The sequence below is a fragment of the Balaenoptera musculus genome, chromosome 15, assembly GCF_009873245.2.
Source record: "Balaenoptera musculus isolate JJ_BM4_2016_0621 chromosome 15, mBalMus1.pri.v3, whole genome shotgun sequence".
Classification (NCBI taxonomy): Eukaryota; Metazoa; Chordata; class Mammalia; order Artiodactyla; family Balaenopteridae; genus Balaenoptera; species Balaenoptera musculus.
In genome coordinates, this window is record NC_045799.1 from 4,585,427 (window position 1) to 4,613,373 (window position 27,947).

The following is a 27,947-nucleotide window of genomic DNA, read 5'->3' on the forward strand; positions in this document are numbered from 1 at the left end:
TTCACTGCGCTCCTGCCCTCGCCGGCCTCCAAGTTGACGCAGCTTTTCCAAGAGTATCTGTAAGGCCTGAGTAGAAGCCTTGGGGGTCTGAGGGCCCAGAGGGCGTACAGGAGCTTCCCCTGACCCCCTCGCCCTTCTAGGAAACAGCCTGGATAGGGGTGCGCTTTGGCTGGAGGAGCGCGCACCGCACCGTCTGACTTGTCCCGGACAAGAGTTTGAGGGAGGCCCCCCTGCTCGCTGCAAAGACCTGGCGGGGAGGCAAGAACCCGGGCACGGAGGGGGGTCGACTCGGGGTTCTGAATGGCAGGAGGAGCTGCGCCAGAGGGCTGGGCGCAAGGCGCTGCGGTGCGCGCAACGCCCGAGGCTGTCTCCACCTCTTCTGGCAGCTTGGACCTATGAGTGCGCAGCTCGACTTACAACCATCAACAGCCCGGGAGGTGAGCGCGTGCGAGCGCCGAGGGGGGCGCAGGACCCTCGCCACTTCCTCGCAGGACCCCAGCGGGCTGCCGGAGTCCGCTGCCACCGGACGGCCGCGCGCCCACGCCTCCTCTCCCTGGGGGCCGTCCTGCCACCCCGACGGGATGCCCGCAGCCATGCTTCCCTACGCTTGCGTCCTGGTGCTTTTGGGAGGTAGGTGCCACCCTCCCCCCACCGGCTCGCCGCCTAAGGTCAGAAGGGAGGGAGCTGCCGTCTGAAGTTCCTTGGGGCTTCCTGGGGACTGCTGTACGCGCCTGTGAACCGGCCGGCGATTTTGCGCTTTCCGCTCTCTTCTCCAGCCTCACCCGGCCAGCACCTGCCTCACCTCCAGGCTCTTCCTGGGCCCTGTGTGAGGTAAGCCGGTTCCGGCACCACATGCACTCCCGCCGCAGGCTGACCTCCAGGCACTCGGAGCAGCTCCTGGTGCCGGGCCCTGGGGTGGCTGGGACCTCCAAAAACATTCAGGAGGATCCCAGGCCCACTGAGACTCCCTCGGCAAGGTACAAGCTCCACGTCACTCAGACCAAGGCTACAGAATCTGGTCTTGCCCACTGAATCCTAGACCTGCTGGGACTCAGAGCTATGTCCTGCAGCAGAGCTGGGGAAGAAGTTAGGGGAGGGTACAGTGACCCTGGGCCCTCCCCTAACTTCTGGTGCCCAGCAGGCCTGGGCTGGGGAGGCAAGGGACCACAGGACCCCTGGTAGAGGAGACAAGTGCCATCTCCAGGACTAACTGCTGTCCCGCTGCCTCTTCTTAGGGCGTAGGAATGAACAAAAGTCTGCAAATGCCAGCTGCCCCTGGTGCGCCACCATTGGCAAAAATGACAATGATGACCACAGTGTGCCAGGCTCACCCCCAAGCACCCCCACCTTGTGACGGGTTAAGAATTCTGGCCCTGGAGTCAGACCACCTGGTTCCAAAGCCCAGATCAGCTTCATATCAACCTGTGTGGCCTTGGGCAGGCATGTCCATCAGCTCTCTTAGACTCAACTTTCTCATCTGTCAAGTGGGCTCACCAGATCCTCACCTCTGTCTGGGATTACTGTGAGGATTTCAAGGAGAGCAGGAGAAGCACCTAGCACCTGCTTCCTGGCCCTGAGGCGTCAGGTCCTGCAGGAAGACACGCTGCGCAGGTACAGCCAAGCACGCTTTACTCCACTTACAGGCAAGGAGCAAAGTCAGGTCTCCCTGCAGGAGCTCTGCAATCAGCCCCGAATTTCTAAGCAAGATATTTGAAGAAGAGATGAACGGGGTCTGAAGGAAAGTGGAGGGAAGGTGTGTTAGCAGTTTGAAGAGCTGCAGATACATCCACCAAAAGGGGACATTTATCTCAGGGCTGTGGTGAGAGGTCACACAGCCGTCCACCGTCATGGAGTCCTCCCTCAGAGGAAAAATAGGCCACGGCAGCTCTGTGCCAGGACAGTAAGAGTGGAAGGAAGGGGGCGAGGAGGGGGTGGCTGAGAAAAGAGTCTGTGTACTTTCCTTTTGGGCACGGAGCTGGGAAGGGGAGAAGGGGGATGCTGTGTCTTCATCTCTCCTCCACCTCCTCCCCGGCTGTTCCATCCCGTGGGAATGGGACAGTCCAGCGCAGTAGGATAGATTACCCCAGAAACCTGCAGTCTTGGTCACCACGCAGCGCTGTTGTCCTTGGCAAGCCCCGAGCTTCTGTCATGCCAATAAAATCACTGCAAGTGTAGCCTGGCGGCTCAGTTCTCTGGAGTCCTGCTGCTTTGCTCCTTGGCGACCTTTCACCACCGCAAGTCAGACAGATTCCACAGGAGAGAAGCCAAGAGTGCCCGGCGGGCCCAGGCGAGCGCAGGAGGCCGCTGTGGAGCCCGTGATTCAGACCCAGACGCTAGGAAGGGCGCCGGTCCCATGTGGGCTGCCTTCAAAGTTCCCTGCTCTAAGCCAGGAACCATTTTCCACTGAACCCTTTTTCAAAAGTCCTTTTCACCACTGGCTGTATCACCAGGCAAGAGGATCTTTGTGCTTTAGCGAAAGGAAACAGAACCCCGTTAATCCTTCAGATACTTAGATAATTTGGGTACCTGAGCTGAGGGAAGCCTGAACTTCACGTCTCCAGGTTCAAAAACTTTAGTGTAGGCACACCAACGGCCCCAGCGCGGGAACTCACCTTGACACACACACACACACACACACACACACACACACACGCACCCCAGGGTTTCTCAGCCTCGGCGCTGCTGATGTTGTGGTCCAGATCCTTCTCTGCTGGGCGCCGTCCTGTGCACTGCAGGAGGTGTGGCAGTATCCCTGGGTCCACCTACCACATGCCAGTAGCCACACCTCCCAGTTAGGACAACCAAAAATGTCCCCAAACACTGCCAGATGTCCCCTGGGGGCCACAGTTGTCCCCGGTTGAGACTCACTGGTATGGGCAGATCAAATTCAACTGGTAGCTTTTGAGATGAATCTGTCAAAATCACCGGGTCGGATGGATTTTGTTATTCTTGCTCTGAGCAATCAGGAAATCAAAGGCACAGTTGGCCCAAGAAAAACAACACAATCTAGGTAGTTTCTAATTTGGATGTTGATTTTTCCCATTTGTCCTCTCTCCCTCTTGTCTCTGAAAATGTCCTCCCTGGGGATAAGAGGAGCTAGACTGTGGGTAAGCGTGGTTAGTTACCCGCTGGAGCAAACCCTCCTCAAAACCCTGCAACGCCAGATGTGTCTTGTGCCAGTGCAGTGGCTTCCAGCTTTGGTTCACTCCTCAGCAATTTCTGGCTTTTAAAAATCTCCTTACTCAACAATTTATGCTTGAGGGAGAAAATGAAAAACCACAGCTTCTTTTTTTTCTCTCATTTGTATCTTTTTTTTCTAATTTCAGTCCTGCTTTTATCTCTAGCCATATACTTTGCAATGGCAAGTTACCATTTAGAGACAGATTAACTAGAACAAAATCACGGGCCATTCCATAATAAATTAGTTGTTGATATGGGGGCTCTGTTTCAAAACCAAGAGTAAAAACTGGGGAGAAAGTTAACTTAAGTACACTCGTCTGAAAAATCAAAGGTGACAAGAGGTCAGTAATTGTATTCGTTATTTAAAACAAAGAAGAATTTTGAACAGAATCTGCCCCTTGCTGCTTTGTGAGGCTTGCATTGTAGACAGATCATCATGGCCAGCTGTTTCACTTATGTTCTGACTGAGGCTGGAATCTCCAAATTCAAAACAACCAACTCAAGGCTAATAGAGCAGCTTCCTTGATTTCCAAACCATCTGGATGGCAAACTAGTAAGAAGCTACATGTGAAGAAGTACTTGGGAAATGTATTGGAAGTTCACTATGTTCATGAAAACTGTAAGCCAGAATGAGCCCCTGGTAAGACTTCCAAGATACAGTGCTTCACTGCCAAAGTCAGCCTCTGAACTTGAGGGCATCTGAGCTGAGCTGGGGGGACTGTAGGGAAGGAACTGAATTCTGAAGTTGGCGCCGGAGGTGGCCATGAGTTGTGGCCAGGGGTGTTGGTGTGATTGTCCCTCAAACCAGAATGGCTTTCAGAAGCCCTTTGTGCAGAGCCCGCCCCCGACCCTGGAGCCGGGAGTGCAGGTGTCATGGTGAATGGGATGTCCCAGAGAATGTCAGGCCTCCCAGCGGGAAGGGCAACCAGTCCACTGGGCATTGGGACACCGGGGGGGCAGGGCTGGTGCCCGCCCAGGACCTCCACCTGTGCAACGGGAGGTTGCCTGGTCTCGGCTGAATCTAACGCATGTCTTGTGTGCTACGGAGAGCTTGCGAGCAGCATCTTGGGAACTGAACAGACCTGGGTCCCATTTTAGCTTTGTCACCTATGTCCCCATCAGTGAGTTGAGAATGGTGATAGCTCCACCCTCAAGGGATGATCGAAGGGTTAAATGAGGTGTCGTGTGGTCAGCACTGGACACCAAGAACCTTGTGACCCCTCCCTGCTGTTAGTGCTGAGAGCTGGACCCTGCACTCGACTCTCCAGACCCGGACAAGAAAGAGGCAGGTCAGGGCTCTCAGCCAGGCGCCAGTTCAACTTGAGCTTGGGCGCGTCACTTCCTGGCCATCTCCTTTTGGTGGGTGCTGTATTTTCTTCCCGCTCTGATGTTCCGTGTGTCCTCAAGAACACCATGCCTAGTCTAATGATACCGACAACAGCAGCAAAATTAGCAACTGTTCCTATTCAGCGAACCAGGGTCAGCCCTCCTTGTACACCATCTTCTATAACCCTCCTCCAGCCCCAGCCGTCAGCCTCAGTTTCCTGACCTGTGAAATGGGAAGGGTGGCCGCCCTCACTGCTGGGGTCGGACCTGTCTAGCAGAGAGGGGGCCCAGGTGAGCTTCCGATCAGAGAATGCGTTTTGGGGGCCTTGCTGTGTATGCGCCACTCACTGGGGGGAGATGCTGAGGACCGAGGAACAAATGGGGCAGCTCCTGCCCTTGTCGAAGTCGGAGTCAAACAGACAATGAAATCTCCAGCGAGCAAGTAATAACAATACGAGAGTGACGAGCACTGTACAGAGCAGGTCCGGGGCATCTAGCCTGGGCTGGGAGGTTACGGAAGGCCTCCCTGAAAAGGCGAAAGAGCTGAAACTTGAAAAAAAGAGGGCGGTTTAACTAGAGGAGAAGGAGGAAGAGGAGGAACATCCAGGGAGAGGAACTAGCATGTGCCTGGATGCGAAAGAAAACAGCCACATGTTCAGGGACCAGAGAGAAGGCCACTGAGGCTGGTGAGGAGGGAGTGAAGGTGCAGAGTGTGGACGAGGTCAGAGGTTAGCAGGGGCTCAATCGTCGAGGGCCATGGGGCCTCGGAAGGAGTCGGACATTATGTCAAGGGCGATGGAGGGTCCCCTGAAGGGCTTCCCGCAGGGTGCGGAGGGGCAGGGGATGCCTCACTGAGAAGTAGTGAGTTCCTCACCACTGGAATCGAACGGGATGATGGTGGGTAGCACTGGCTAGGGAGTTGCCTGGATTTGCTTCTAGCCCCGAAAGCCTCTGATTCTAAGGAGTCCCACCAACCTCCTAGTACAGGACATGGGCTTTCAACTGTCATTTTGGGCCCCCATAGACCCCCCCTCAAAACTGAGTGCCCAGTAAGGATACTGGTAATGGTGATAGGCTACACTCACCAGCATTCAAGGTGTCCAACCATCCCGGGCTCAGTGCCGCCCCTGCTTCAGCACTTGAGGCAGGCTCTGCCCTGGTCCCCATCTTACAGCATCCCCGGGAGGAGGAGCAGGGTGGGACGCACAGCCTCTCCCCAGACACCTCCTCTAGGTCATTACTCTGGCTCATTTTTCCTGGTCTCTTCTCCTCACCACCACCATTAGCATCTAATCGAGGCGGTCAGCCAGCCTCAGGGGCATTTTGCGATTTAAAACACTTATATTCTATCAAGATGTAGGAGGTAAGAAAGTCCACCAACTAGAGTCACTTATGTTTTATGGGACTCAGTCCCAGCCAGAGCCTCCGTCCAGCTCAGCGGTGTTCACACCCCGGCCTCCTCCTCTGAGCCCCTGCCAGCGCTCCTTGGTCCCCGTGTAACCCCCATCCCCACACACTTCACAGACAAGCTTTCTTCCTCCTCAGAGAAGATGTCACCAGCCACCTTCTGTGACCAGGACACAGTCACACTGTGTCCGCCTGTCCATCCAGCCACACCCCTTTCCACCACAGTCTCCACACACACACATGCTGTTCCTTCGGCTTAAAACACTGTTCCCTGCCCCTAGCCTCCCCTAGCCTCCCCTTCCCCTGCAGATTTGGGTATAAATTCCTAGCCATGGAATTGCTGCAGCAAAATGTGTGTGTCAAATTCTTCTACCAGCCTTCCTTCCGAACGGGTTGCACAGTCAACACCCCCCATGGATGGCCTATGAGAGCGCCCATTTCCCACATCCTTGCCAACCCTGGTCATGATCGTTCTTTAAAAATCTCACCAGTGGCAATGCTTGGTTGTTTAGACTCGCATTCCTTTAATTATGAGCAAAGAGGAACGTCTTATCTGTCTTACCCCTTTCATTGATTTTCCTGTGAGATGTCTGGTCGTATCCTTTGCCCATTTTTATATCAGACTTTAAAAAAATCTTTTCTTCTTATTGATTTGTCAGTGCTCTTTATGTAGAGAGGAGTAGCTGTCTCCTGTATATGTTGCAGTTTTTCCCAGCTTGCTGTTTGTCCACCGAAGCTTCCTAAAAGAGAATTTACTCATTGTTCCTCATTTCTTTCATGTTTACTCCATTGAAACGTGCAGAGGCACATGGGTTTTAAGCTAAATGTGCATTTTTTTACCCAGGAGGAGAATAGATGGCCAGATATGCTTACCATAAATGACCATATATGGGGTCTGTGTGTGAGAGAGAAACTGACTTTCCTCAGAGGGAGAGACACAGCCCAAGCGCTGTGCTAAGCACAGCATCAGTGATACCCCGTTTGATTCTTGCAACCTCCCATGCCATGGGCACCATTTTACAGAAGACGAAAGCAAGACCACACACCCAAGGTCATCCAGACGGCAAGCCCAGGGGCTGAGATTTGTGGGCCCCTCCTGGGGCAGTTCAGCTCGAAGTTCAGGCAAGGACCTCCCTGCCCTGCTGCCGGTTTGAAAGAACCAGGGTTTAGAGCCAAGTCTGGGCACCAGGAGATACACGCGCTGGGAGGCATCTGGGCTGGTGGTTTACATAACACGACTTAATGGGGAAGATTGCAGCGCAGAGACCACAGGCATGCTAACAAGAGCAGCGTTTTAAATCCCCAATTAAACGTTAATCTGAGAGTTGTTGAAGAGGGAAGGATCCTAATGGTCCATCTGCAGAGACCGCAGAGCTGGCTGGGCTCTGGAATTCAACTTCCCACCTTCAAATTCCAGCTGCTCCACTGACTGCAAATTACTTAATCCTTCCGTGCCTCAGTTTCCTCCTTTGTGAAACGACATCTACCCCAAGGGGTTGCTCTGAGAAATAGGTGTTACTGTCCACGTGAAAAGTCTAACACAGTGCTAGGCACACAACAAGGGCTTGGTGATGTCACTCACGTCGTTATTTTCTTCTATGTTTTTTTAATTAATCAATTTATTTATTTATTTATTTATGGCTGCGTTGGGTCTTCGTTGCTGTGAGCGAGCTTTCTCTAGTTGCGGCGAGCGGGGGCTACTCTTCGTTGCAGTGGGCGGGCTTCTCATTGCGGCGGCTTCTCTTGTTGCGGAGCGTGGGCTCTAGGCACACGGGCTTCAGTAGTTGCGGCACATGGGCTCAGCAGTTGTGGCTCATGGGCCTAGTTGCTCTGCGGCACGTGGGAACTTCCAGGACCAGGGCTCGAACCCGTGTCCCCTGCATTGGCAGGCGGACTCTTAACCATTGCGCCACCAGGGAAGTCCCACTCACATCATTATTAAGGTGACAGGACACTGCCTTGCAGGGTCCAATTTTGGGATTATCCTATACTACCCTTCTTAGGGGTGGCTGCAAGGCATTCTGGGACATCAGGAGTGTGGCCGGAGAGGAAGGGTCAGAAAGGGTGGTGACACAGTCAGAGGAGGATGGGGGCGCAGAGTAAGAAAAGGGAGTCAGAAGCCCAAGTCCCTGCTTCCAAAGGCGTGCGGGAGCTTGGGTTGCCTTTGTCTGGTAATGTATCCAAAGTGCCCATCTGGTGGGTGGGTCAGTGTCATGCATTTCAGGAAGTCTGTATTTGTGTCCCAAGGCTACTACTGTACAAGGTACCACAAACTAGGTGCCTTAAAACAACAGAAACTTATTGTCTCACAGTTCCGGAAGTCTGAAATCCAGGTGTCAACAGGGCCATGCTTTCTCTGAAACCCGTAGAGGAGGATCCTTCCTTGCCTCTCGTAGCTTCTAGGGTTTGCTGACAGTCCTCGGCTTTCCTTGACTTTAAATGCATCACTGCAGTCTCTGCCCCTGTTGTCCCACGGCTATTTTCTCCTCTTCTTATAAGGAGACCAGGCATCTTGGGTTAGGGCCCGTTCTACCCCAATATGATCTCATCTTAACTATTTATATCTGTAACATTCCTATTTCTAAAAAAAAAAAGAAAAAAAAAAAAGGTCACATTCTAAGGTACTGGGGGTTAGGACTTGAACATATCTTTTTGGAGGATGCAATTGAACCCATAACACCTACTGTTGTATCTGAAGGGCCCACCCTGCTGGGTGGGGTGGCACCAGGTGTTTCTGGGAAGAGGAGATTCGAGAAGTTATGGGATCAGCCTGTAATTGAGAGGTGAATGGGACAGGACCAAGCCATACCCAGGGACCTGGGAGGGAAGGGAGGCCAGGAGACCAGAACCTAAATACTCACCATTAGGCAGTGACTTAAATAAAATTTGAGGGAATTATGAACCCACAAAAAAATTATATATCTAAAAAACATTGAATGATGGGAAGATAGTTTGGGCATTATGTTAGAACAGAAACCCAGTGTATGTGCATTTGATCTCAGTTATGTTTTCATGGTGGAGGGGGGCATCCTTATCTTTTAAAATACAGACAAAATCATATGAAATGGGTGGTTATTTCTGAGAGGTGGGATTATGGGTGATTTCTCCCTTTGTCTTTTTATGTTTTTTTCTGTACTTCCTATAGGATCCATTCCATCTGGGGCTGGGGAGTCCAAGGAAAGGGGCTGAGTTTGCCCCAAATCTCCCAGATTTGCACTCCCGCACGTTTGCTAGGATCTCAGCAGGAGAGGTTGGTTAGAGAAATGATGGAGGCTGGGGCCTGTGAAACCTGACCCGGCTGCAGGGCTGGGTCCTGGTATCAGAAGTGGGATCAGCCCCAATGGCACCATCTCTCCCGGGCAGTAGAGATGCTCTTAGGCAGGCTGGTGTCCTGGGTGCTGATGTGAGGAACAGCAGTGTCCTAACCATTCAGATATTTAGACAGGAACTTGTACCCTCCTTGCTGCAAGGAGAGGGGGTTGCCAAGGTGCCCTGTGTCCAGTCAAATAGACAGGACTTCAGAAGAGGGAACTGGAGTCCTACTAGGGTGGCTGAGGCCAGACCATAGCTATGGATGGATCAATATCATCGATAGCCAACATCCACTGGGCACCTGCTCTTGTTCAGCACTGTGGGAGCATTGTATTATTTCTTCACGATTGCCTTGCGATTTGGGTACCGCTGTTATCACCATTTCACACCTGAGGAGATGGAGGCCACTGGACTAGGATGCTTCTGAAGGGGCAGAAGCCTGGAAAGACTGCAGCCCGGGGGGCTCTTGGTTGCTCAGGAACCATCCACAGCATGTGAGATCCCAGCCCCAGTTAGCGCAGAACTCACGGCTCCCTGGTGGCCCTAAGGTACTGACAGTCTCTCCACACAGTGAGCCCAGGGCCAGGAGACCCACCACCCATCACACAGAGGAAGCAGGGAAGGTGGAGTCCAATGCCAGGGAGATTCATTGTGCTACCTGTTGGTCCCATGAAGTGGGACCAAAGTGGAGCCTTTGCCCCCCAACTGCTTCTCAAGTCCTCTTCTGCTTGAAGCCAAACTGCAGTGGACAAGTGCTGGGTTTGCCTGCCTAGGTTCCATGCTCCCTTTTTCTGCCAACAGCAAAGCTTCCCTTACTGGCTCTAATCCTGGAGGAATTGTCAATCAAAGTGCCTCTTCTCCACCTGGGGCATGAGTCTCAGGCCGGGCAAATAGCTATCCCCAGAGCTTAATGTGCATTACAATATTTGAGCTGCCCTCCTCAAGGCTCAATATTAAATTATACACAAACAGGGAAGCAAAGCAATAGCTCACACCCAACCAATCTTTCCCCAAAATATGCATAAAAACAAAGCACAAGACATAGATGTGTTTAGTTTGGAATTACCAGTGACCACAGCAAAATGAAATTATTTGTTCTTTGAAATGTACAATTAGAGTTGTTTTAACATGTGTTTTTGGTGGCTGGGTGTGGTTTCTAGATAGTTTGAAACTGAAGTCTACTGTTTGGCCCGTCAGCTTTAACCTAGTTCTGATGGGCTCCACTTTCCTTTTTTTTTTTTTTTTTTAATTTTATTTATTTATGGCTGTGTTGGGTCTTCGTTTCTGTGCGAGGGCTTTCTCTAGTTGCGGCAAGTGGGGGCCACTCTTCATCGCGGCGCGCGGGCCTCTCACTATCGCAGCCTCTCTTGTTGCGGAGCACAGGCTCCAGACGCGCAGGCTCAGTAATCGTAGCTCACGGGCCTAGTTGGCCTAGTTGCTCCGCGGCATGTGGGATCTTCCCAGACCAGGGCTCGAACCCGTGTCCCCTGCATTGGCAGGCAGATTCTCAACCACTGCGCCACCAGGGAAGCCCTCCACTTTCCTTAACAGCAAACCACAGGTACTGAAATGAAAACCAACTTGCCAGGGGGTGAGAGTGCCTGGGCTTTTACAACTGATGTTTGGACTTACTTTTTCTTCCACAGTCTTACAATACTTTTGCATTTCATCTGCCTTTTGCAGGGGAGGTCAACTTAAAGTAACCACTGAAATCTCAGAAAAGGGAATAACCTTGTGATTGAGCGACTCGCTGCATTTTCCTGTAAACCCCACCCCAAGCTTCCAGGGACTGTAAGATGCCTGTTTGGGGCAATTCCGAGATGTATCCATTTCTGCCATTGATGGTGATTAGGGGCAGCCTGACTTCCTGAAAAGTCAGAGTTCCAGGTTACGTGTAAAGAACTAAGCCCAGTCCCATTCCGGGCATGCATTATTGCCGTGGACAGGGGCCCGGGGAACAGAGATTAGGACCCTGAGCTTCCAGAATCCTGTAAGGGCTTCAGCGGAACATGGAATCACTTGGAATTTGCGTATTCGTCGCCAGAGAGCTTCTGGAGTTCATTATTAAGAGGGTGAAACATATTCCCTGTCTACACAGATAATTTGCTCAGAAAGCTCTTTTCCTCTTTTTTTTATCCCACTTAAGTATTAATACAAAGACAAACTTCTCTCTCCTCCAAATTCTGATTTAGAAGAACTAAATGAATGAGCGTGCATTTACTATGTTTTTACATAACTTCCTATCATTTCAACTCAATGATGGAAATACTTGTTCATTCCAGTGTTCTTCAAGGGGTGTTCAGTGGGTGCCAACAATGTGCCAGGCACTGTTCCCCATCCTGGGGACACAGTAAGGATCAAAAGGGGCCTGGCATGGCCCTCGTGGGGCTGGCATCTAATTGGGTGGGGGGGTTGGGGGAGCACAGACAATAAATAAGAAAGCAAACAAACGAGAAAACGACTCAGGGCGATAGCTCTATGAAAAGAAGAAAAGATAGTGACTGGGAAGGTGGGGTTGCCAGATGAGGTGTCCCTGGAAGGCCCCTCCAAGGAGGTGACACTGAAGCTCGCTCCTAAAGGATGAAAAGGAGCAGCCGCGTGACGATCGGGACGAAAGGAACCTGAGTAGGGGCTCAGCAGGTGCAGAGACCCTAAGACAGAAGGCGCTTTGGCCCGTGTAAGAAACTGAAGGAAAATCAGAATGTCTGGGGCAGGAGAGAGCGATGGAGAGCCAGAGAGGTGGGCAGCCCGGCTCACGGGGCGCCTGAAGACCTCGGGGGAGGCTGTGGTCAAGCTGAAGGGCTTTGGGAAGCCAGGGGCAGGTCTGGGGGTTCAAAAGGCTCTCTGGCTGCTGAGTGGAGGACGGGAGGCAGTGGTGAAAGCTGGGGTGCACTGGTGGAGATGGGGAGAGGTGGGACTATTTCCAGGTATGCATGGAGGCAGGAGGGTCAGGACCTGTCCGTGGACTGGACGTGGGCACCGCAGGGGCTTCCTGGGGCTGCCACACAAAACACCACAAACTAGGGGCTTAAAACAACAGAAATCTATCCTTTCATAGTTCTGGAGGCCAGAAGTCCAAGGTCAGTATATCGGCAGAGCCACGCTCCCTCTGAAGGCTTAGGGGAGCCTCCTCCCTGCCCTTTCCAGCTTCTGGCGGCTCCCGGTGTCCTTGGCTTGTGGCCGTCTCCCTCCGGTCTCTGCCCCATCTGTACAGCATTCTTCCCTGTGTCTTCTGTGTCTGTGTCCAAATTTCTCTCTTCTTCTAAGGACACCAGTCACTGGATCTGGGCCCACCCTCAGCCAGGATGACCTCATTGATCGCCTCTGGGAAAACCCGATTTCCAATACCACATTCACAGGTACCGGGAGTTAGTTAGGACTTGATTGTATCTTTCGAGGGGGACACAATTCAACCCAAAACAGGGGATAAAGAGATGACTCCCGGATGTGTGGTCTGATATGAGGGGGATGAAGGGACCTGGGGAGGGGGGATGGAGACTGTGGTGGTCGGGGTGCCATGTACTGTTGCGGGGTTGTTCACTCTACAAGAAGGAAGTGCTGTCTGTGTCCCACAAGGCTGGGTAGGAGGTGGACAGCCGGACAAGGGCACGTAGAGGTGGCCTGCAGCCTGGCCCAGAGCTCGGGCTCCATCCTGAGGCCAGTGGGGAGCTTGGAGTCCAGCCCAGGAAGGACACACTCGGATCCACGTGATACCAATCTCCCTTTGACAGCCATCTTTATTTAAAAGATGTTACGTGTAACGTGTCCTAGCCTATCTATCCTATCCTTTTATTTAAAAGCTAAAATAGGGCTTCCCTGGTGGTGCAGTGGTTGAGAGTCTGCCTGCCAATGCAGGGGACACGGGTTCGAGCCCTGGTCTGGGAAGATCCCACATGCCGCGGAGCAACTGGGCCCGTGAGCCACAGTTACTGAGCCTGCGCGTCTGGAGCCTGTGCTCCGCAACAAGAGAGGCCGCGACAGTGAGAGGCCCGCGCACCACGATGAAGAGTGGCCCCCGCTCGCCACAACTAGAGAAAGCCCTCGCACAGAAACAAAGAGCCAACACAGCCATAAATAAATAAATAAACAAATACTTCAAAAAAATAAAAAGCTAAAATATTAGATTTTTAAAAAAAAATCTTCGTGTGAGATGGAAATGCCTGGTCCAAAGTAGGCGCACACACAGAATATTTGTTGAAAGAATGAATGGGAGAACAGAGCCTGCTGGTGATGTGAAGCCAAGGGGGTGAGAGGGAGTCGAGAAGGCTTAACTCTGTCTGAGGCCAGAGAAAGGAGGTCGAAGATCCCAGAGGAGAGAGGGGACGGAGCTTGGAAGAGGAGCTAGAGAGGGGGGTCTGGGCCAGGGGAAGGGGGGCTCTGGAGCACAGGAGGACCCCACACTCCCAGGTCACACGCTCTGAGGACGTGGGAGCTCGCTGTCTCGGGGATGGGGGTGGGAGCAGGGCTGTCACCCCCGGAGCCGGCGAGGTAGGGGCCAGGCCAGCGAAGGCTCGGCAGGGCCGCCAGGGGGAGGGAACAGAGCTGATTAAGAAGGAGCCACGGGTGTGTCCAGGGGCAGCGCTAGTCCCCGCGCACGTCTGGGTCTTTTCTCCAGCAGCTCTTGGGGTCAGTGAAGGTGGGTCCAGCAACTGAGCCTTAAGAAACCAAATGGCCGAGGTCACGGCTGCCAGAAGGCAGGCAGCACAGGAGCTGGGGAAAGCAGAAGGCGCTGTCTGATGTGGGAGAAAATCTCTCTTGGCGACGGCAGGCATGGCCAGGGCTGTGGTCTGTCGGGGGGGGGGTCTCTCCCGATACCCATCCTCCCTCCTCTCTGCTCTAGAACCCTTATTTCCACTGGGCGCTTGGTCGTGCAGATGGCGCAGCCGTCTCCAGCCTCCCTGGCAGCTGGTGTGGCCACGTCTTGGGAGGAGAAGTGATGTGTGAGTAATAGGAAGGGCACGCCCGCCCCTTCTCTCTTCACCCTGGTAGAAACGCAGGCCTCCCAGGTGGACACGGGACGGATGTGCGACTCCAGAAAGGGGACAGAGGTGTGAGAGTGGGACCCAGGGCCTCAGTGAGGAAAGAGCAGTGGCCGGTGGCTGGAGATGACATCCACCAGGAGGTGATGAGTGTCAGGGGAGCCCCCACGGACAAGCGGCTTTGCCCCTGAGGAAGGAGGAACCATGATCTAGAAGCAGCATGGGCTTAGGACCTGCCACCAGGAAGGCTGACATTCAGGTGGAGACCAAGGTTATCAGGGACGGGAGGAAAGGGTTTGGCTGGTCTCCATGTCCAAACAGGACTTGGGTGGCCAGTTTAAACGGACACCCTTAAACTTCCTCCTTCACCCCTGCCGGCCCCTTAAAGCCCTCTTCCTGGTCAAGTGTGTCCCATCAGCTTCCACCTGACCAATGACCTTTCCTTTTGCCCAAGGGCCAATTCAGGATAACCAAGGATGTGAACGGAATCCTTTTTCCCTTCAAGAAATTACATCCCTGTTAGTCAGGAACGCAATATCTGAAGCTTCACTTAAGCATCCTTTAACAGGTCCCCAGTTACTGAAGGGGTGCGTTGCGGAGGCTGAAATTTCAGCCGCATCACAGCCAGCCTACACCAGGCCTGATTATCGTGCTGCCCCCTGAACAAATTTCATTATTGAGCAACACACTTTCGAAGCTAGTTTACATTGTCTTTGCTTGGCTGACCTTGTACGCTATTGAGTTGGAAAATGTGGTTTGTATTGTAAGGCCTCTTAATAATTTTTTTTTTTTTTGAAACGAGGGACTTTTCCATTGCAAATGAGACAAAGAACACCATATTTAGCACAAAGAACGCCTCCATCTATTTTGAAACATAATTTTCATTAGCTAAGTTTTTCACTGTAAAGGGGATTTAAATTTTATTCTAAAAACAGTCTGCCACCCACCCACCTACAACGCATATTTATGTATATTCCTCCATAAAAAAGGTCTGGAAAGATACTAATAATAATCGTTGCAGCTGGGAAGAGGGAAGGATGTTGAGGGGGACTAAGGGAATTCTGCTTCTCTGCCACACTTCTTAGTAATGCGGGGTGAGCCGGGGCAAGTGTTATGGGTTGAACTGTATCCCCGCCCCAGGATTCGTATAATGAAGTCCTAACTCCCAGTACCTCGGAAGGTTACCTTCTTTGCGGAAAGGACCTTTACAGAGTGATGGAGTTAAAATGAGGTCATTAGGGGGGACTCTGATCCAATATGACCGGTGTCCTCGTAAAAAGGGGAAACGTGGATGAAGGCTCACTTACAGGGAAACGATGTGAGGACACAGGGGAAGACCGCCGTCCGCAAGCCAAGGAGAGGGGCCTCAGAAGGAACCGACCCTGCAACATCTGCTGTCCCTCCATCTGGGACGTCCAGCCTCCAGAGCGTGAGAGAATCCATTTCTGTCGCTTAAGCCCCCAGAGTGGGGGGCCGCGTGACACCCCCGGGACCTAACACAGTGAGGCACGGCGGGTCCAGCGTCCTCCCCCGTGAAGTGGGGCGTCCAGGTTGCCCTGAGCTGGACACGGAGCCTCGGCGCCCCAGCTGCCTCCACCAGCCTCCACCCAAGCCGCTCTCACGCCGGCCCCACCCCGCAGCCCGGAATCAGTCCCGCTGTCTGCACGCCACGCCAGGCGGTTTTGGAGGGACTGTGACCATCGGATCTCACGCTGGCCCAGCACCGTACCCCAGTTCCCCTGTTCTGTCCTCAAAAGGCCCCCTAGACCTCGGCACTGCTGGCCAGCCCTCCGGTGTCCCCACCGAGATCCTACAACCCCCCTCAGGGGCGTCCCCACACTGGCCCCCGCCCCCCTCCTTCTCCAGGGCATCCAGGCCTCCGCGGGGCTCCTCCTGGGCGTGCCCTGCCCCAGGGCCCACCCCCCTCCCCTCCTCCCCCCTCGCCGCTCCCCTCCTCCCCTCCTTCCCCCTCCCCTCTCCCTCCTTCCCTCCTCCCCCTCCCCCCTCGCCTCCTCCCCCTACCCCCTCCCCTCCTACCCTCCTCCCCTCCTCCCCCTCCCTTCCTACCCTCCTCCCCGCCCCTCTCCTAACCCCCTCCCCCTCCCCTCTTCCCCCCTCCCCTCCTACCCTCCTACCCCCCTACCCTCCTACCCCCCTCCCCTCCTCCCCCTCCCCCTCCCCTCCCCATCTCCCCCGCCCCCCCTCCCCCCTCTCCTCCTCCCCTCTTCCCCCCTCCCCCCTGCCAGCTTCCTGGAGGCCCAGTGAACCCAGCCCCCAGGCCTGGCCCACCCAGCCTTCCCGCTCTGACGCCCCTCCTTCCTCTCCAAATACCCCTCCTCTGTCTTTTCACAGGCTTCTGCCCCTCAAATCAGCACCAGCCACATAGGTAATTTTCAATTTTCTAGTAGCCACACTTTTAAAAGGTAAAAAGAATGAAGTGAAATTATATAATTATACATTTTGATTCATATTTAATGGTAAACTTATTTAACCCAAGAGATCCAAAATATGGCCACACACAATCAATATTTTAAAATTACTGAGCGAGTTCACATTATTTTTGAAATAATGTGCAATAATACTCGAAATCTGGTGTGACAGCACATCCCATTTTGGACACAAAATTTCCATCAGAAATACTCGATACGGCCTTCCCTGGTGGCACAGTGGTTAAGAATCTACCTGCCAATGCAGGGGACACGGGTTCGATCCCTGGTCCAGGAAGATCCCACATGCCGTGGAGCAACTAAGCCCCTGCGCCACAACTACTGAGTCCACGCACCGCAACTAGTGAAGCCCGTGCGCCTAGGGCCCATGCTTCACAACAAGAGAAGCCACCGCAGTGAGAAGCCCGCGCACCACAACACAGACCCAACGCAGCCAAAAATTTTTTTAAAGTATAAAAAAAAAATACTCGCTATGTATTTAGGTTTTATAAAATTTACAGTTGAAAAAGACATGCACGCACTTACCCAAGTTGTTCCAAAACCTAAAAGTGTTCTAATAACTGAACTGAATTTTAGTTTTTAAATTTAATTTAAAATCATGTTTCTCAGAAAAGGGACATTAGGTAAAAACGAAGAAAATCCGAATCAAGTATGGACTTTAGTTAATAATGATGTACTAAGACTGGTTGCTTAATGTTATAAGTGTACCGCAGTCATGTAAAATGCTAATAACGGGAATGGGGCTGGTGTAGACGGAGACTCTCTGTACTATCTTCCCAACTTTTCTGTAAATCTGAAACTCTCCTCAACTCTCCTCAAACTCTCTCCTGCAGTCCCACTCCTCAGAGGGCCCCTGTGACCAGATCTGTGAGTTCAGACCTAGTAATACACACACGCAAGTTCACAGTGACTTTTGTTTTTCACACGGTTTGGAGAGCCCACTTGTTTCACGCAACAGTAGATCCGAGTCTTATTAACGACGCCTCCTCAGTGCCGCTCATAAGAAGCCCCTTCCCCCCCCCCCGGCCCCCCACCCCGTGCACAGCCTTGCCCATCCTTGCCCGGAGGGGTCTCCTGCTCCTCCACCCCTCTCTCCCCTGCAAGCCCTGTGTTCCCTCAGTTGCACCTGCTCGGAGCAACTCCAGGGCTTCTGTGCCTCAGGATATGGCCGCCCCTGCCCGAGCCCCAGGGCCTGCTCCGCCCAGGCAGAGTCCCCCGCCTGTGGACCCCACCCGCTCTGCAGGCAGAGCTGCTCTCTGTCTTCTCCTTGCCTGTCCTCAGGGCCTTTGCACGTGCCGCTCCCTTAGCCTCAACTTATTACCCACGTGTCACTTCCCAAAACTTCCCTGGACCCGCAGGCTGGGGGACCCCTCCTCGCTGGTTTTCCTCTTCATCCCCCGCACCGTCGTGTCGGGGTTTTTTGTGACATTTCATCCCTGAAATGATGTGAACACCGTCTGTACCCACCCACCCACCCAGCACAGCACCCGCCCCCGTCCTGGGCACCCACCTCCACTCCCAGGCCAGGCAGTGAACCCCTCCGGGGCACAATCGGTTTTATTCTCTCCCACACCTGACCCGGGGTTTGGTGTAGATTCTTGCTAATTGCATACACTAAAATTTCTTTTCAGGATTCAGAAAATCAACCTGAACTCATTAACCTCAGGGAGAGCAGGACTGAATAGAAATGCCCCTTGCCCTCCTCTGCTCATAAAAATATTCATAGAGCGTGAGCGTGGCTACAGCCCACCGCGGCAGGCCCGGCGCTCAGCTCTCCGCCATCCTGTCCTCTGTGCTCACTCCCCGCGCCGGGAATGACTGATGCGGCTGCATTAGCCCCAGGCTGGGGAAGAGGAAACAGAGGTGCCCACGAACACGCAAGCAGGGACCCCAGGACTGGGGGTCCTGGCTCCTGCGGGGGCTGGTGGAAAACAAGGAGGCAGCGCCCTGCTCTGCAGGTGGCCCCATCCGTGCCGAGGAGACTGGGGGACCCTTAGCCAGGGCGTCGCGTCACAGCCCGGCGTTTCGCGTTCTGCGTTGCAACAAGAATCACACACGTGGACTGAGACTTTCCTACGTGTCAGACACCTGAAGTAAACACTTCACCTGTGTTACCTCTTTCTGCATGGCAAGCCTCTGAACAGATGAGGAAACCGAGCGTCTGGAGGTGAAGCACCAGCCTCTCACCCAAAGCCACCTAACCTGGATTCCAGCCTGGATCTGTCTGGTCCAGCCTGGGCTCCAGCCACGGGGCACACCGGCCACGGTCCCTGCCTTTAAGGAGCCTCGGCACAGGGGGCTGAAGAACAGGTGTGTGCTGGGGGTGGAGAAGCTCCCCCGGCAGAGGCCTTCAGCAGGAAAGTGACACACGTGCGTGGTTAGGTCACACAATGTGACTCCAAGGCCCTGCGTTGCCTTCCTAAGGCCACGGCCCTTTAACACACTGATCTGCAAGAGGGCGCGGCTGTGGGCATTCACACAGAGCCCCATGCGGGCTGTAGTGCTCTGCTCTTGCTGTCTTTAAATTCTTAATGCTTTCTGAACAAGGGCCCTGCTTTTTCCATAGCACTGGGCCCCGCAGTTTATGGAGCTGGTCCTGGTGGTCAGTGTTTGTGCATGAGTCTGGCAGGTGTGGCACCAGGCCCAGCAGAGGTGTCCCAGCCCTCCCTGAGCTCACAGTCAGCTGAGGAGGCCTGTGATCCCCAAGTGCCCTGATCTGCACTAACAGCGGTCAGTGCTGGGAAGGTAGTGACCAGACCCCCACTGTTCCCTGTGGAGGCAGTGAAGGGGGGCAGCAGGCCCTGGGGGGCACTGGAGGGCCCAACTTGCAACAGGGTCACAGGGAAGTTCTCACTAAAGAGGTGACACTTGAGCTGAAGGATGAGAATGAGCTGGAAGGTCCCAAAAGAGCATTCCTGGGCCAGGGAACTGCCAGTGCAAAGGCCCCGGGGTGAGTACAAGCTGCGCATCTTAGTCATTTCAGGCTGCTGTAACGAACACCACAGCCTGGGTGGCTTAAACCACAGACATGTCTTTCTCACAGTTCTGGAGCCTGGGAGGCCCAAGATCAAGGTGCCAGCAAATTCCGTGTCTGCTGAGGGCCCTTTTCCTGGTGTGCCTTCTTGCTGTGTCCTCACATTACCAAGAGAGAGGGGGCTCAAGACTTCCTCTTCTTATAAGATCACTAATCCCATCCTGAGGGCTCCACCCTCATGACTTCATCTAAAACTAATGTCTCCAAAGGCCCCACCTCCAAAAGCCATTGCACTGGGGAGCAGGGCTTCAATGTTTGAATTTGGGGCAGGCACAAACATTCAGTCGTAGCACTGGGTGTGACAAAAAGTTGACAGTAAGTCAGTGTGTGTGGTGTGCCATATGCTGGCAGAAAAGAAGAGAGAGCTATCGTAGGCAAAGACTGGATTTGTAGGACTTGGAAATGGGAAGGGTTTTAAACAGGAGGGTGACTTGCTCCCATGTACCTTCTTATTACATAATATTTGATAACTACGAAAATATATGTACTCTGAAGTACAACATAAAATGGACCCCTGTGAACCCATCTCTTCCACCAAGAACCAGAACACTGCCAGTGTCTTTATCCACCTATATTCCTAAATTCTGTGGTTATCTGTTCCTTGCTTTTTTCAGGGTGTGTGCACCCTGAATGTATTTTTCGATCCTTGCTCTTGAGCTATATAAGTTATTATGTGCTGTATGTGTTTTTCTGCACTTTTGTCACTCCATATTAGGTTTCTAAGTTGTGTGTGTGTGTTGTTCTGTGTGGCTGCATGTCATGCATTTTTCACTGCTGTGTAATATTCCAATATGTAGAATGCTGCAGGTTATCTTTCTGTTCTTTGGTCTATTCCATCTGTTTTCAATTTGGGGCTATTATAAGCAAGGCTGTTACAAACATTCTTGTACTTGTTGCGGGTACACATGTGCAAGAGTTATAAAAGCTGAGTAATGATCTATTAATGGGTTAGGAAATCACACTAGAGGACCCCAATCTGTGTGTTTTCCTAAATGCTTTCTTTTGTTATTGTTAGAGAAATATTGATTTTAATTCAAGGTAATAAGGCAAACTCTAGGCATCCATCCATCATCTTTCAGCCTAAAAATTAGCAAAGCTATTGAAACAAGGCACGATTTTTTCCCATACTTGTTACATGGCTCTAGTTACCAAAAGAAAAATTAAGAAAATGTTAAAACATGAAAAGAGAAGCCTGAGATTTTTTTTTAAGTGTATAAAACAACTGCCACAAAACCTGTCAACCTTGTTACTTATTCTACAAAATAGCACCAGTAAGAAGGGCGTGGATGTCTCATAGTGAGAACCAATACTGTTTCCCGAATCCTCCATTTCCATAATTTGCATGTGCAAGTGCACACGTGTGCATGCTCGTGCATGCATACATACTGGGTGTTGATGTAAAACAGATTTCTGACTGTGAGTCACAGAAAATGTAAGCCACTGATCTCATGTTGTAAACTTTTTTTTTTTTAAGTATCATTTTAACTTTATTTTTTGGCTGCGTTGGGTCTTCGTTGCTGTGCGTGGGCTTTCTCTAGTTGCGGCGAGCGGGGGCTACACTTCGTTGTGGTGTGCGGGCTTCTCATTGCGGTGGCTTCTCTTGTGGTGGAGCACGGGCTCTAGGCACACGGGCTTCAGTAGTTGTGGCATGCGGGCTCAGTAGTTGTGGCTCGCGGGCTCTAGAGCACAGGCTCAGTAGTTATGGCGCACAGGGCTTAGTTGCTCCGTGACATGTGGGATCTTCCCCGACCAGGGCTCAAACCCGTGTCCCCTGCATTGTCAGGCGGATTCTTAACCACTGCATGACCAGGGAAGTCCCTATAAACTTTTATAATGTTCATTTACAAGAGTGGTTTTACAAAGCAGCAGCCTTCCCACTAATCTTCACCTACACTTGCTATTTTTGGAATTCATAATTTTTGCTAATCTCATGAGTGTAAAATGTTACTTCACTGGGCCTTAATTTCCATGGCCCTGACAATTAATGGTCTTGAATGTCTCTACCTAGCTTTATTTACCATTCTGTTTCCTCTTCTGTAAGATACTGGCTTGTGTCTTGTGCCTATTTTTCTATTGTGTTGTCTTTAAGATGTTTGGGACTTCTTTACATAGTCTGTACATTAATCATTTGTTTGTTCTGTGTGTAGTAGGTATCTCCTCCTGGTTTGTGGTTTTCCTTTCATTCCCTTTGTGGTGTCTTTCCAGTAACAGAAGTTCCTAATTTTAATGTATTTATTAGCTTGTCTCCCAGTGGTAACACTTTTTGCATCTTGTTTGAGAAATCCTTCCCTATCCTGAGGTCAAAAAGATATTCTTCCACATTCTCTTCTAAAAGTTTTAGCACTTTGAAATTTACATTTAAGTCTTTTATCCATTGGAAATTGATTTGGGGGGGTTGGTGTGAGGAAGGGGTAGAGTTTCTTTTTGTTTTCCCTGTGGATAACCAAGCAGTCCTGTCATATATCAAGCTTACAAATTTCGCGGTCAGTATCTGAGCTCTCTACTCTATTCTTTGGTCAATTTGTTTATCTCTTCACAGAATATACAATGTTACAATTACTCTAGTTTTCCATAAATCTTGATCTCTGATACAACACTCCCCCATCCCTTATTTTTCTTCACTTTCTGACACCTATGCTCTTTCATATAAATTTTATAACCATCTTGTCAAGATCCTAAAAGAATAAAATAAAATAAAAAGTAAAATAAAATAACCTGTTGGGATTCTGACCAGAATCCACTGTATCTATGGATCAGTTTGTAGAGAAAAGACATCTCTTGATATTTCCTACCCATGAATATATCACTTCATTTATTTCTATCTTCTGGAATGTCTTTCCATACATTTTTATAATGTTCTCCAAATATGTCTTGCTTATTTTTACGAGATGTAGTCCTAGGTACCTTATACGTTTTACTACTACTGTAAATGGTATCTTTTCCCCTCCATCTGTTTGTTGCTGTTACAGAATGTAATCTACTTTCTTACATTGATTTATTTTATCCAGACATCTTGCTAAACACTCTTATTGTTTCCAATAACTTTTCTGTAGATTTTGACTTCTCTTTGAAGGTAATCATATCATCTACAAATAGTGACCATGTTATTTCTTTTCTAATCCTTAAGCCTTTTATTTCTTTTTCTTATCTTACCGCTAGGACCTTCAGTAAATGTTGAGAGTAATTGGCATCCACTGTGATAAGCATCTCTTATTTCTGATCCCAACAGTTTAGTATTTCACTATTAAGAAATATCATTTAATGTAGGGATTTTGGTAATGCCCTTAAGCAGCATAAGGATATTTAAAACTATTTCTCTTTTGATAAGATTTTTAAAAAATTGTGAACGGGTGTGGATTTTATCAAAAGTTTTTTCTGCATCTATGAGTCATACATTACATGGTGTTTCTCACCATATGTGAACGTGGTGAATGACATTTATAGATTTTTCTAATATTAAACACGTTCGCATTATTGTGATAGACCCAATGTGGACATAATGCATGACCTTCTTATATACTATGTATTCCATTTGCAATATTTAAAAAAAATTTTTTTTATTGGAGTATAGTTGATTTACAATGTTGTGTAAGTTTCAGGTGTACAGCAAAGTGAATCAGTTATATATATACATATATGTATATACATATACTTATATCCACTCTTTTCTTTTTTCAGATTCTTTTCCCATGTACTCATACAGAGTATTGAGTAGAGTTCCCTGTGCTATACGGCAGGTTCTTACTAGTTATCTATTTTATATATTTGCTAATATTTTATTTAGGATTTTTGCAACCATGTCCATAAAATGAGGTTGTCCTGTAATTTCCCTTCCTCACACTGTCCTCAAGAGGCTTCAGGGTCTCTCTCTTGTGAGGGTCCTTTCCAAAACCGGGAGGAGGGGCAGGACCCTAGCAAGGTCTTCACGTGGACATCCATTTTTGTAAACATTGGAAATGTAAGCTATGTTAACATTAGTCATTTAGGAGACAGTCTCTTCCCATTCTTTCGCTGGTCCTTTTCCCTCTGACTACCTTCTATCACTGCCTCTTGCTGTGAAGTGTTGGAATGACCACGGGCATTCAGGGATCCAGCTTAAGGAGAAGGTGAGCTGGGAATTCTTTTATTTAGTGAGATGTGTTCTTGTGTCTCGAAGCCACTTCCCTGTGTTGTTAAGTTATCACTGGCTGAGCAGGTGGGTGGCTGGCTTCCAGGAAGACTCTAGCCTCTCACTGGACTCCCTTCCCACTGTCAGGACATGAAGGCACATGTCCTGAAGGTACATGAATTTGTCCTCTGGCACCAGTCACCAGATCCACAAGGGTAGAGAAGAGACAAGACATGAGCTGCCCAGAGCTGGAGCTAATGCAGGAAATGTTGTTTCACATCTCATAGCTTATAGGTGAAAGAAACTTAACAGAGGTTTTCCAAAGCTTGATTACAACCCGAAAAATGTGTGACATTATAAGGGGCTGTGGAGCTAAAAAGAAACATTTCTAAATTATCAAAAGCCAAAAATACATTCAATCAACAAAGGCGAAAGAAAGACTGAATGGCCTTTCCGTTCTTGCCATAGAAAAAGAAAATACAAAGTCTTTGTCTTATAAAGAGGCCATTGAAGCCTATACAACCCAAAAGATGCAGGAAGAAACTGCTGTAGAAGATTCAAGCTGTTGATTAATAAAAATAGTATGTTCTGGATTTTGTAATGTGTGTAATATTTGTCGACTGTATAAAATTTGTAATTTCATATGATTTTTTCCCATTCTCAATCAATATGTACTTTTATGCTAATTTTGAATTTTTGTATAAATTTGCACCCTTTTTCTTCAGAGGGTCTCACAAGTTGAATAACCTTCAGGCTCCACAAAACCTGGATCTGCCCTGGGTGACAAAGGACTCACAGAGGAGCTGGAGGGGGGGTGGGCCCTCTCCTCTTGCTCTTTGGAGGAATTTATGTAAAATTGGAATGATCTGTTTCTTTAGACTTTAGTGGAACTCCTCTGTAAAAACACCCCGGCCTGGGGTTTTTATTTGTTTGTTTTTTGTTTATTTGGGGGAGTGACAGTGGTAAATTGCTGTTTGATTTCTCAGTTATAGAACTATTCTTGTATGTATGCAGGATCTGTAGTTATGTCCCCTTTTCATTCCCAATATTATTACTCTCCCTCTCTTCTCTTCTCTCCCCATCCACCCACTGTGCCGCTCCGTTCTTTCTTTCTTTTTCTGATCAGTCTTACCAGAGGTGGATCCAATTTATTGGATGAACTTGGGCCTTGTTGATTCTGTCTTTCGAAGCTTTGTTTTCTACTTTATTAATGTCTGCTTTTTTTTTTTTCTTATTATCTCTTTCCTTTTACTTTCTTTAGGCTTATGCTGTTTCTCTTGCTCTAACTTTTTAAGTTGGATAAGTATCTTGAATGTTCAGACTTTATTCTTTTAAATGTAAGCCTATAAGTGTTCCTCAAAGTCTTGCTTTCTTCACATGTCACGTGTTTTCATAGGTACTATTTTCACTTTGGCTTAGCTCTAATTTCTGTTTTTTATTTTATTTTATTTTGATTTCTTCATTGAGTGGTTCAGAAGTATTTTAAATTTCCAAACACAGGATTTTTTAAATTGTTTTTTATTTCTGACTTTTAATTTAGTTGCAGAAGTATCACCTGTATGATACCAATTCTTTGAATTTGTTGAGATTTATTCTATGGCCTCATATAGAGTCAGTTTTTGTAAATGTTGCATGTGTGCTCAAAAAAATGTGCATTCTCTAATTGTTGGGCACAGTAATCTATTTATATATAATTGTGTATATACTTACACAACACACATACAGATGCACACACATACAGGTATATGTGCACACATATGTATAAAATGAATTACGTCTATTCACTATTTTTTAAATCTTCTGTATCATTGCTAATCTTTTGTCTGCTTGACCTATAAATAATTGAAAGGGTTGTGCTAAAATCTCTCATTATGATGATGGATTTTTCAATATCTCCCTATATAGCAATTTTTGCTTTGTATATTTTGATGCTATGTGATGGTCACGTCTTCCTGGCAGATTGGAGCTTTTATGGAGAGACCTCTATCCTTAATAATGCTTTTTATAGTAAATCCTATTTTATCTGGTTTCAGTTTTCTTTTATTTTGTATTTGGTAAGGATTTTCAGTCCTTTTACTCTGACCTTTCTGTGTCTTTAAGCTTCAAGTATAAAAGTAACATCTAGGAGGAGTTTTAAAAATCCAATTTGATAATGTCTGTTAACTGGCAAGTAAATGAGATTGTTTTTATCATATTTTTGTTTTCTACAAATTGTGCTTTTTATGCTTTTTTCCTACTTTCTTGTCTTTTTTTAAAATAAGGTGTTTTTTTTTTTTTAAATAAGGTTGGGTTGTACTTATTCCTATTACTTTTTTTTTCTTTCTTTCTTCGGATTTAGAAGTTATATGATACTTCTATTATTTTAGTGGCTACTTCTGAAATTATACCATCTTAATATCTTAATCCTTTTCCTGATAGTGCAAGGAGTTTAGAACATTAACCTAATCATTCCTCTTCCAAATTACATGCTACCGTTTTCCAGTATTTTAGTTGATGTCCTTTTTTTTAAACTCCACAAAATTATAGATCATCAGTTTATTCACTTTTTTTGATTAAATTTTCAAGTTCTTTGCTCATTATGCCTTCTTAAAAATCAGACCTTCCTTCATCACAAATTCCTTTGCATAAAATATCATTTCATATAGTGGTAAACACTCTCAGTATCGCTTATCTGAAAATGTCTTTGTTTCATCCTTGATCTTGAAAGGTTGTTTGGCTGGGTACAAAAATTCTAGCTTGATGGCTCTTTTCTCTTCTTTTTCTCTTTGGTGTTCTGAAGATTCAAGTGTTGATTTATTTTTACTAATCCTGCTTGGTACTCACTGTCCTTGCTGGTACCAATATTTGGTGTCTTTTATCACTTCTGGAAAATTATCAGACAATTTTTCTTCACCTATTGCTTCTCCTATAACTTTATTTTCTCTCCTTCCAGAAGACATTCCTTAGGCTTTCTCACTGTAGCTGCTATGTCTCTTAACCCCTTTTTTAGTTTTCAGCCCCCTCTCTTTCCTGAATTTTGGGTAATTTCTTTACATCTATTTTCCAGTCCACTAATTCCCTTTTCAACAGTATCTAATCTACCCCATGATCTAAGCACTAAGTTTTTATATAAACAATTATTTTTTTTATTTCTTAAAGTTCCATTGATTCTTTTTTCAAATCTGTTTGGTCATTTTTATAGGTTCATGTCTGTTGTTCATTTTTTTTAAATTCCATATTTTATTTCATTAAACATTTCATACATACTTTTCTTTATTTTGTGATAGTAACTGCAATATCTGATGCTCTTGGGATGTAAGCTTTTTATTTCTGCGAACTCTTACTCCATAGTGGGTTATTTACTTGTGTATTTGGTGATCTTTAATTGGAAACTCATGGAAAACTTTGGAACCTAAAATGATCATGCTTTTCTCAAGAGAACATTCATATTTGCTTCTCCCAGGAGTCAATGGGCACTAGCAACCCCCTAAATCCTGGTTCCCCACAGCCTCAATGCTGACACTGACTTTTGCTCTCAGGAGAGTCTCCACAGGTCCCACTTCAGCTCATTTTGGGGACCAGGGAACTCAGAGGCTTCCCTACTTTCTGGAAAATTATGCTTTACATCAAAGCTAGTTGTGCATAGGGAGGGTGTCCCTCAGAATATTCAGACTCACACTGCAGAATCAGGATGCTAGTTTACATTATCTAAAGATCACACTTGCTGCTCCATGGAGAATGGATTACAGGGGGCAGAGTGGATTCTGGAGAAACAGAGAGGGACCAAGGTCAGTCTTTCAGGTGAGAAATGATGGCTTTACCCAGAGTGGTGGCAGTGAAAATGAGCAAAAGGGTATGAATCCAAGTGGAGTATCTGCTTAATAACTTGTGCCTCTTTATTTATAGGTATTTCACAATCACACACAAAAATGTGTGTTTGGCCACAAACTTTCATCAGCTTGTAATTTCTCTTCCATTGTTCATATGTTAGATTTGCAAAAAGTGAAAAGTTTGATAATATCCAGTGTGGTCAAATGTGTAAGGACATAGATACTTTCCTATACCATTGGTGGACGGTAAATTGAAACAGCATTTTTGGAGGGCAATTAGGTCAAATCCATCAAGATGTTAAATGCACATACAATTTCTTTGTATGACACCCACAAAACTTATAC

The 27,947-nt window shown here is 48.6% G+C and overlaps 1 protein-coding gene across 1 annotated transcript in view; it reads left to right on the forward strand.

The window, feature by feature from the left end:
- Positions 1-378: 378 nt before the first annotated feature.
- The window catches only part of APCDD1L (APC down-regulated 1 like), a 51,578-nt gene continuing 24,009 nt past the window's right edge, over positions 379-27,947 (forward strand). The window contains exon 1 of the mRNA XM_036826360.1: positions 379-630. Within this exon, the coding sequence (XP_036682255.1) occupies positions 396-630 (235 nt within the window). The 5' untranslated portion in view covers positions 379-395. The remainder of the gene's footprint in view (positions 631-27,947) is intronic.